This window comes from Gymnogyps californianus, chromosome 3 (genome assembly GCF_018139145.2).
Source record: "Gymnogyps californianus isolate 813 chromosome 3, ASM1813914v2, whole genome shotgun sequence".
Classification (NCBI taxonomy): Eukaryota; Metazoa; Chordata; class Aves; order Accipitriformes; family Cathartidae; genus Gymnogyps; species Gymnogyps californianus.
Window position 1 is genome coordinate 4,142,428 of NC_059473.1, and position 11,075 is coordinate 4,153,502.

The window sequence follows — 11,075 nt, forward strand, 5'->3', positions numbered from 1 at the left end:
GGCCAGAAAAAACAAACTCGGCAGATATGGTGAAGCCTCAAATTGCACCCGGTGCAAATAAGCGCCTCAAACGAAGCACCCAAAAGCCCCGCGGTCCCTTTGCCAGACTGTACATTTTCTATAACCCGTAACCAGTAATACTGTTGGCAGCATCACGGCAGCCCAGCCGCCTCCCAAAAGGATGCGATGCCAAGGGCGGGGAGAGGGTTACCCAGAAAATCCCCAAAACTCAGATGGGGTCCCAACCAAACACTTCTTAACCCACAGAGCACCAGTGTCGGTGCTGAGCTGCCGACCAGAGATGCACAGGGACGCAGCCAGCCACTCCAGACATGAAACACTTAAATAAAATAAACCCCAGGGCAGGTTTGGACCCCATTTTATGCCATCGGAAACCCGCCGTGATGCTGCTGGCTTTAGCCGCAGTCTCCCCATCCGAATCCAGTGTGAACACGTGCTCTCCTGCCCACGATAAGTGCCAGCTACTTCTTCCGACACCCAAACCACCGCTCAGCATCCTCCACTGCCTTCAGCAGCTTCTTCATGGCCTGACTGACTTTCTTCTTTTTTTTTTTTTTAAGTACACAGCACGAAAAACCACACACAGGCCAACTTCAGAGATATTCCCACTAGAAAAATTAAATACTCATAATGCTTTTTTAAAGTGAATTGGGCCCCTTAATTTGCATCTTATAATAAGGATGTTATCGTACTGGTTTATGGCTCAGCTCTTTAGTTTCTATCTCTCAGGGGCTAGATTTCCCCTCATGAGTTCAATAGATGTCTGTGAACTAATGTAATTTTTTAAAAGGCTTTTCTTCTGTATTAACATTACAACCTTTATGAGTTAAAGGTTCTACTTGCTGAAGTGCGGGGCGTGTTGGCGTTTGAGAGCCAGGCACCGTACTTGCCAGCGCGGCCGCAGAGGATGCTGCAACCTGGGGTTAATCCTGGGCAGCGGGTGGAAACCTTCCTCACCTCCTCACACCGAGCCGAGCTCTCCAGCGTACTTCGTCTCTTACATTTAGCTTAATTATAAAACATTGTCACTCGAATATTAAAATAATGTTTAATACACAGAAGGGAATAAGCCAGTCTGGAAAAATGCATAATTTCCCCGTGCCTGCCCTGCTAGTCACATGCAATGAGCTCTTTTCTTTTCCCCCCTTTCTCCCGACTGCCTCTTACAGTGATGCTGGGAATACGCTTCCAAGAGCCTTTAAAAAGCATTTAAAAGCCAGGGAGGCTTTCCCCATCTCCACACTTTCCAGGGGTGCCCATCCTCTGATCCCCTCGCCCTCAGGAGGCAGAGCGGGGCTGGGGTGGGATTTGTCCTCCTGTCCCCTTCCAGCCCCGCATCCATACGGCAGCACTGGGGTCTCCAGGAGAGGAAAACAGCAACAACTTGACTAAATCCCAGAGGACGTTTTTAAACTTGCCCGAATTAGGGCCCAGGGGCGGATGCTCGGCGTTTCAAAACAGCCGGTCTCCAAGGTGCTCAAACACGCCGCAGGTAGGAGCGATGTCGAAAATGCCAGCCCCTGCTTTAATATACCCCGGGATCATTCATCACCTCCACACCTTATTTTATATTGCCAGGCTCTACTTTAAATAAGCTTTTTTTTTTCCCCCGCCCCTTTAATCACTACAGCTGCTGAAGGTGCTATCTCTTCAGCAGATGAGAGAGGGGAAGGGAAAAAAGGAAAAAGAAAAAAAAAAAGGGAGAAAGGGATTTTAGGCAGCAAAAAGCAAACAGGAGCAGCCACATGCAAAGCAGTTCCCAAAGGGATGTTGCTCCCCAATGCCTCCGAATGGAAAAGCCAAACCGCAGGGGAGCGTGCCAGGGAGGCGGCAGGGAAGAGGTCTGTTGGGAGGAGAATATAAAAAAAATAAGTTTTATCCATACTAGAGTTAGGGGTGCAGGGGTGTTTGGGGAGAGCGGGGCAGGCAGAGCCCACACTGCCCACTGACGGTGGCTTTTCTGGAGCTGAGCCATGGGACAAGGGCTGCCAGAGGACGGCCACGGGGAAGGGGGACCAAAGTGTCACAGCCCCCAGGTGCTGCTCGCCAACACAGGGCTGTAAGAGGAGGTCAGGGAAAGGACAGACACTCACATAAAGAAAATAAAGTTTTATTTAGGGCTTTATCCTATACTCCCTCCCTGCCCGAAGTGTCCTGGGTTTGCAAGGGCACAGCTATTTAAAGAGTGATCTGGCATCCCCGTGGACACTACAAGCTCTGCTACAGATACTCGAGAAGCAAGTTCACAGCCTCATTTTCTGCTGCCTGCAGGTGTGCTTCACAGGAGGTCCTTGGCCACCAACACCTTCACCCAACCTCTTGTGGCGGACGGGGTACGGACCCAGAAAAACCCGACGGAAAGGGTTAAGCAGCCTGCAGATGCTCTGCCTGTGCACTTACCACCTGGAGCAGCTTTGCTCACAACTGGGAAGCATTACAGGTTTAGCATGAGCTGGTGCAGGTGGTACAGCTTTTGGCTGCAGGCTTTTTGATGCATTGGTCTGGACAAGCTCTGGGGACCTTCTGCCAGCCCATAGGGACAACCCGGCGAGAGGCCACCTCTTGCCAAGGGGACCCTGTCACTGGGGCCAGCCCCTCATCAGCTCCATGGGGTTGGGCAGGGCTCTTATTGCCCCATCTAGACCTTCTCATCAAGGAAAAACTCATCTTGCCCGGGCATTTGAGGAGGTTAAGCTTAGCAACAACCATGCTGGGGGAGGAGGGAAGGTCCAAAGGTATTGCCTTTTTCATGCCATTTAAATTAAGATGTTGTAAAATGTGAAAATAACTTGAAAGGCAGTAGCCCCGTTTTATTAATAGCAAGTATTTATTAGCCTCCTTGATTTACAGTATGTTTCTGAAAGTCATCAGTCCATCACATTCTTCAGCACGGGGGCTGAGTTGTTTTTCTTGGTCAACACAATATGGAATATAGATCTGAATATTAGAAGCCAAATACAACCTTCATTTTGCATGCACATATCCCACCAACGGGAGGCCCGTAAATGAATCCTGTATAGCCCTTAGACACATGCATTTGCAGACATTGGGGGAGAGGTGGGAGCTTCTATACATCGCCACTGGAAACCCGGAGGGTCATGGAAATCACCAGGGAAGAGCCATCAGGGCTAGAGCAACCTCAGAAAACGTCACGGTGCGCACAACCCAGCCACCAAAAAAGGTGGAAATCCACCTCGTGGTCTCGCTTCTGGGTTTTGACATGAAAAGCTATCTGTCCGTCCCTCCATCTCACTGCAGTATTTGATGCTCACACAGCACAGACACCTCCACCCGCCCGTTACCATCCCTATTTCCAGATTTCTCCTTCCCCCCCCCCGCCCCCCAACCCTCGCTGTGGGGTTTTGCCTGTCCAGCCGTCTGTCCGCACCACTTCTGCCCATCACCACGGCACACAAGCGCCTGCCCGCTGGAGCAGCGGCCGAGCCAGCATTTCCCGGGGAATCACATAGTGCTCATTACGGGAGGCCAGACGAAATTAAATTGGGGCCCACTGGTTTTGCCATCTGAACTTCATCACTGCTAAAGACGCAATAAAAGTAATAGCAACAACGAACAAGCCTCTACCAGATGTGTAACTCTATCCAGTGAGATTAAGGAATAAGGGCCATATTTTGGGTTTGGGTTTTTTTTTTGTTGTTGGGTCCCCCCCCCCCCCCAACTCCATCTTTCCTTGGGAATAATTGATTATTTGGATCCCTGTAGAACATGAACATTAAGAGAGTGACTTCTGGGGGGAGAGGAGGTTCAGGGGGTGTTGGGATGGAGGGGCAACAAAGTTTTATCGACTTGAAGCAGATACAACATACAACTGAATGATGATGCCTAATCATGTCCAAAATGGGAAAACTGCAGCAGGGAGGCAGAGAATAAAAAAGAAGCAAATGAGGCACCACTCTCATCTGGGGCGGGGGGGGGTGTTTGGCTCGCTCCTCGATAATAATTTACAGCAGGATCACGTGAAATATCACACCAGAGCCGGGAGCCCTGGAAAGGCAGCTATATCCAGGGGGTCCTTCTCCTCACCACCAAAAATCTGTAGGTAAAGGCTCACCCCTGGGTTACGCCAGCATCCAGACAGCTCAAAACGCGCACAGCAATGGAAGAAGTGAGATGCAAAACAAAAACACAGGGTAAACAGCATAGTTGGTAAAATAACCTCCAGCAGCCCAAGAAGGATGGTGCTTCCCTCCGCCTTCCCCCAGAGTTCGCAGTCGCATTGTCGCCCGCCCACAGCACAACGCTCCCGAGCCCAACGCTGCCACCGGTCCCACGGGTCGCTTAGTGGGACCCGACACGAAGCTGGGGTCGAAACAAAACGTGGGGGGGGGGCAGGGGTGTTTGGGAGTGTTGCTGGAAATCCCGTCCATGGGTTTTCAGATCCCTTCTGGAGAGACAGTGCTCGCTAAGTGACCTCCAACACATTCGTTTCACCCCTCTCTTCTCACCTTGTAAAAGCCCACGGCCTGAATGCATCGCGAATCCAAAATATATATTATTTTGAAAGCAAAATTTAAGTTAGACTTTACAAAAGACTTGACCTTTGCTGCATTTTAGTGTCATGAAAGTGTGCTTAGAAATAAAATACAGCACAGTCAAATCACCTTCAAGTTTGAAAGCAGCTTTTTAAACCCACCCCCCCCCCCCAAAAAAAAAAAAAAAAATCAAAGCTAAGCTAGTTAATTCCCAGGTATCTTGCTCATGTCAGGCCCATGAACTGGGAAAGAAAGAGCTTTTCTTTTGCTTATTAAAAACTCCAAAACTTTAGGAACTTTGTTTTTTTAAAAAGACCAAACGTACTTAGTTTTTTAACTCTGATGTGCAGACGGACACATTGGGAATATGCTTAAAAACAAAATCCCTAGGAATATTGCCCCTCTTGCACTGAAACCAGAGCAACCTCCAGCTTTGAGGCTAACAGGTTTCCAGCTCTCCCCTCACAGGAAACCCTTGACTCCTGTTAATTGGCAGAAACTCATTAAGCCACTGTAACACGATGGCTGGCGATCCTCCGCACACCCAGATACAGCAGAGGGCTTTGCAGCAGCCAAGTCCTGGCCAGACAAAAAAAGGATCCTAACGATACCCCTAATTAAAGCACACAGCAGCCCAGGTCACACAAGGCAGTGGAAACCCCTCGTAGCTCCACCAAAAGCTTGTGCTGGGGCTGCCCTGTTGCTTTGCAAGAGCCAGACGGACCCTGGAGCCTGGGAGCAGGATCAGGCCCTGCAGCCAGGGAGAGGAGCCCCCAGTGCAGGCCTAACACTTACAAGAGGCTCTCAGCACGGTCATTACATGTATTGGGAACTTTAAGGCAACACATAAATTCTGCAGATGTTTTAAAGTCCTAAGAGTTGGGGGGGTTTAACACCTGTATTAAAAAATATACATTTTAAGGACTATTTCACTTTACCTTCAACACTTCAGGAAAGGACAGGTATAACTTTTCCCATCTGTGCTTGGCAGAGCACATTTAGCTGTCACTGCTTTGTTATTTTCCGCTTTTCCTGGGAGAAACACCTGCCTCACGCTGGCTGCTAGAGGAGAGACGGGCCACGGCCGGAGAAAGCAGAGCCCATCGCGCTTGTTCCACCAGGCAGAGCATCAAAAGTACGACCAGCTACTCCAGAAGCCATCCATGAACCAAGCTTTAGCCTCCTCTCAGACAAATTAAGAGTAAAGACAGCCCCAGAGCTAGCCAGCATACTGAAAAACCCTTATAAAGCAGCTTCCCAGCTGCCCTTTATTATAAGCGTTGCAGGCCTGCTGTAGATACGTACCAGGTGATGCCTGGTTTGCAATTTGGAGGAGAGAGCAGAGCAACCCCCTTCGCAATGAATAACTCTGTGAGCCGTGATCTGATGCAGCTGCCTGGTGCCAGGGCAGGAGCAGGGGTGCCAGCAGCTAACGGGAGCTTCTAACTCCTTACCGACGGTGCATTTGCAATCAATAGGATGCTTAATGCAACAGGATGCACCCTTCCAAGGCTCAAAAAACCCTTAGAAGCAGACACAGAGGTGGTAGCACAGGCTGGGATAGGAAGAAGCTTTAAAAACATCTCCTAATGATAAAAAAAAGCTCAGGGTGCGTGCAGACTTTTGAATAATTGGACCTCAAAGACCAAATCGCCTTAAAAGAAGCAGCAATAGCTCCCTTTGGGTCAACCCATCCCTATGCACCAAGTCCCCCCGGGCTCCCAGCTTGACCCTACGGCCGTGTGCGGAGCGGCTTCTGCCGCCCATCCCAGCCCCTTGCCGAGCTTTAAGGTACGAAAGTGTCTGTGCTTGTGCTACGCCCTGGCCCACATGAGAACTACAGCCCGGGTTTTTAAAAAACGAAAGAGCAACCACCACCCATCAAAAAGGCAACGTCATTTTCCCTATGGCCGTTGCCGGGAGAGACTGATCCCGGCCGGGTGTCTCGCTCAGATTTTAAGAAAGGAGATGAATAAAACCAGAAGTGAGATTGAAGCTAATACATAGCTGGCCCCTGCTCCGTGGCTCGGCTCCATCCCACTGTGACCAGCAGCGGGTGTCCTGGCAGCCTGACACGGCCGGCCAGCGACTCCGCTTGCTACCCAGCTGGTTTCTTTCACCAAATAAGGTCCATTCCTGCACGCCGGCACAGGCATGAGTAGCTACAGCCTATAAATCCCATCGGAGACAGCACACAAGCACGCACTTAACCCGTCTTGTGTTCAGCAAAGCACTTGGGCCCCGAACCAAGCTCAGCTCCGAGCAAGGGACGAGTGTCACTGGCAAGGGGGAAAGCTGTGCAAGGGCTGGAGCGCTCGGTGGGAGACGCCGGGATGCCAGCCTGATAGCAGCTTCCCCCCGGTACCCCGGCTCGGGGCAGGGCTCTGCATCCCCTGGTACTGACAGCATCTCCACAGCAAGACTATCGCTCCTCCCGAAACCTGCCGGCTTCTCCTTGGACGGACACTAAGGGACGTTACGGATCCCACCAGCCCCAAAAGTACGTAGTTTAACAGCAGAAAATACGACAGCCAGCGCTCACCAAGAGGAGGCGGGTGGTGGAGGAGAGCTGGGAGACCCCTCACTTCAGCATCACCGAACGCCAACGGGGGTTCACCACGACTTGGGGTGCCGCGGCCGTAAGCCCAACGCCTGGTCTAGCTCTGCAGGGAACATCCGCCCGCCGGGGCCGTGCAGCCCCTCGCGCGGACACCAGCCCTGGCTTTCTCTTTGTAAACTCAGCACTTGGTTTTCTGCAGCCGATACGGTAATGCAAAGTCATACCAGCCGCCTGGCCCTTGTTAGCATTAAAAATTAAAGACAGAGCAAACAAAACCTAAAGCTCCAACATTTATTATGGCAATTTCCCACCCACCCACAGACCTACACTGTGTTTTGTTTTATTTTTAATTCGTCACATCAGATGCACCTTCCAAGAAATGGCACGTCATGGAGATAACCAACAGGCCGGGTTGTCCACGAGAGCAAGACAGTCTTTTTTGCGGGGAAAGGAGCCGGTCGAAGCCATCGATAAGCCCTTGACCTTGGTGGGTGGGTTTGCTTTTTTTGTTTTTAGAAAATAAAAAAAGAAACAAACAAACGAACAAAAAAAACCAACCCCAAAGAAGTGTCGTACTCTATTACAAAATATAAATACGATAGTCTTGCAGGCAGGAGGAGCCCGGGGAGCGCTGCCTTCGGCGGGTGACTTCTCAGGCTCTCCCGGGGATGCGGCGAGCCAGCAGGACAGAGGCCACCTCCGGATGCCGAGACGCCGCCGGCCGCTCGCCCCAGCTTCACCTCCTTTCAGAATTTAAGTGCTCTTGAACTTCCATCCGAAAACTGCCAGACGTCCGGGGCTCCCTGGGCGCTGCGCCAGCTGGGGGGGTACGCCGAACCTACAGAGAGCATGGGGACAGAGGAGAGAACAGGTGTGACATAGCCCACGGTGCGAGTTATTCTCTTATTTTACTTTTTTTTGTCTTTTTTTTTTTTTTTTCTTTAACAACTAGGACACCCAACTGTCGCAAAGGGATACGGCAGGACGGAGCCCTTCCTCCTCTCAGGCCACACTCTCGCATCCGGCATCGCTGGGCACCATGCAGGAACCACAGGGATCATTTAGGAGGAAAAACCTCTGGGCTTTACTGAGAAACCCCGGCTGTGCCAAGAGCTCTGTTTGGGCAAGGACCGAGCCAGCCTGTCTGAAAATGTCCTCCTATTCTTTCCCAAAACCTCGGGGGCTTCCCCCAGCACCCACGGTGCATCAGGGTACCGAAGACCCTCTTAAAGCCATCGGTACTGTTAATACACCACGCACCGGGTGGTTCATGGAGGACTTTCCCCGACTCATTACACGTTGGATATCGCACGGCATGCAAGTGCACGCTGCAGCAGCAAAGCTCGAGCTGCAAAGCCCCAGCCCACGCCCAGCGAAGCCTGCGGGCGACTCGCCATTGACTCCGGCAGCGTGGGATGGGGCGCAGGGACAACAAACGTCCCCAGCTCTGCTTACACGGAGAACGAGAGCGGCTGCGAGACCCTGCTCGAGGCCGATCACCAAGCGCCGCCCTACCCCAAACGGCAGGCTAAGGGCTACACTGCAGGCAGCGGCAGCGGCGAGGCCGGCGCATCGTCAGCACACCCCTCAAAATCCACCTCCGCCTCCTGACCGGGGAGCCAGTTTCTATGGAAATTGCTTCATTAATATTTAAGAGAGTGGTTGAAGGGCTACGCACGAGCTGTCGTCAAGACTAAATAAGCAGCTCCTAGACCAGATCTTCACCGGGTGTAAACTGGAGTGGCTCCTCCGAAGTCAAGAGCACGTTCCCGATTTCCCCCCGGGGGAAGGCTCGTTGCTGCTGATGTCTGAGCCCAACACATTTCAGGCTGACGTTAAAGCTGGCTGAGACTTTCAAGGGAGCCAAGAGTGCCGCAGCCATCCCAGTCACAAGCCGTACCAGCACAACACCGCTGCAAACCGTACATCCCACCAAGGGGCACAAAACCCGGGGGTTGCCCCTTGCCTCCTGCCCCACGGCGGGGAGGGGACCCCGCGCCTGGACCCCTGCGGCTAGTTCGAAACCAGCAGCCAAGCATCTGGGCTCGAGGAGCAGCGGCTCTCCGGCAACTCCGGCAAAGAGCCCTCCGGGCAAGATCCCTCTCCTAGTCAATACTACAATTTGCCCATGCATCTGCCAAAAATTGTTTTCAAGCTTTATAGGAGGAAAAAAGAGAGGGAAGAAGCTAAAAGAGTGGCTGGTATCTCTTTTCTTTTTTGTACAAGCTCTGCACTTAGATAAACCCCAAAACCGTATCTCATCAGATACACCAAAGCCTCCTGAATGTCAAGCAAAGACATGGTATCACTTATTCCTGTATTTATCTCAGCCCTTGGAAACATAATAAATACGAAACATCTGTAGTCTAAATTCTGGATACTGTTTCAGCGCCTTCATTACATTAATCATTCAATTTGGAGGAGATTAAATACTAACGGCAAAGGGATCTGTGCCATAAAAATGCATTCCTCCTTGAAAGTTGATGGGGTTTGAGATTTTAACAATAGAGACACTGTTATCCAAATATCGCTCATATTTATAGAGACATCTTTTTACACAGAGAGAAACAGGGAAGTTTCTAGGGAGTGCGGGTCACGCGTGCGCGGGATGCCAAACCAGCTCGAGAGCACATGATGGGGCCTTAGACACCCATGCCCCAACCCAACAAACTTCAACGGGTTTATCATGCCATTAACTCATCGCCACTGGCAGAAAAACATCACGTTAGCGAATTCTGCTCTGGTGTTGAGGTGACGGCGCGTTGTCGTTCGTAAGCTACGCTCTCGCTGGCCGGCCGGTGCTCAGACAACTTCTCCCACAGCAGGAGCTGCTTCTCCTGAAGCTCCTCCAAACCACCGCCCCAGCCCCGTGTGCGCAGTCGCAGGGCAACGCAGCGCCCGCAGGGCTCATTTAGCTCTCTGAAACCTGTAAAATTTAGCTTTCTGAAACCTGTAAATCAAATGCATCGCTGCGCAATTTCAAAAAAAGAAAGAAACCGTTGTATGCTTTCCACCTGTTAACCTTGTAGCAGCGCGTGGAGCCCAGATCTACCTAGAGACACCTGTATATAGATCTGTATACACGCCTGTATATATGATTATTTCATATGTAAAACATAGTATAGAGAAAGGTAGTGGAACGACGACCGCCATAGGATAAACACGGGGTACAGCGCCCGCTCCGCAAGACAGCCAGGCTACGCTCGACCCCGGGCAGACCAGCTAACACAAGTCCTCTAGACAACGTCTCGACCGCAGTGCGAACAACCAGCAATAAAAATAGCGAGAGGGTGGGCGAGACCGGACTCTGTCCGGACATTTCACGGCACGGGATCAAAAGTCGTGTAGCCAAGGCAGCTGCAAAGCGCTCTGCGCATCCCTGCGTACACCAGCACTCCCGGGGACAGTCACCGCGTCCATCCCCTTCACCTCAAGCCCACCACGCCGGGGTCGGACCCTGCCTCCCCTACGCTGTGCTAGGGGTCCCCCCGGCAGCGCCCGCATCCGCGCGGCTCCGGCTCCGGCACAGCATCTGCCTCGGTGACAGCCAGGGGGTACCAGCCCGGCGAAGAGGAGCACGGTTCAGGGGCGCTGCCAGCGCTTTTCCAACCCCCCTGCACGCTCGTCCCGTTAGCCCGGACAACGCAACCTTCATTCCTCCTGTCCCAGGATTAAAACAGAGCTTTGGTTTGGTTTTTTTTTTGTCTCTCTTAGAAAAGGAATACATTTTTTTCTTTAGATATATATTTCTGTATTTTTTTAAATCTCAAACTTCCCCTTCAGAAGGCGCTGGGCAAAATACAGGCAACAAACGATGCCATCACAAGAAGACGACAGAACAACTGGAAGGTTTTACAGAAATCAAAAAAAGGAAAAGAAAAAAAAAGTATTAAATCCATTACACTAGGAACAGCAAGAGACAGTATCACAGCGGTATGTGCTTTAATAAAGTAAAGAGATGCTGCAACATGCAGTATTTGTCAAACTGACAACATATACAG

At 51.3% G+C, this 11,075-nt stretch overlaps 1 protein-coding gene across 3 annotated transcripts in view; it reads right to left on the reverse strand.

The window, feature by feature from the left end:
- Window positions 1–7,571: 7,571 nt before the first annotated feature.
- Window positions 7,572–11,075, reverse strand: part of BCL11A (BCL11 transcription factor A) — a 152,278-nt gene continuing 148,774 nt past the window's right edge. For all 3 annotated transcript variants that reach the window (XM_050893519.1, XM_050893517.1, XM_050893516.1), the window contains exon 4: window positions 7,572–7,912. In XM_050893519.1, coding sequence (XP_050749476.1) covers window positions 7,811–7,912 — 102 coding nt within the window. In that variant the 3' untranslated portion in view covers window positions 7,572–7,810. The remainder of the gene's footprint in view (window positions 7,913–11,075) is intronic.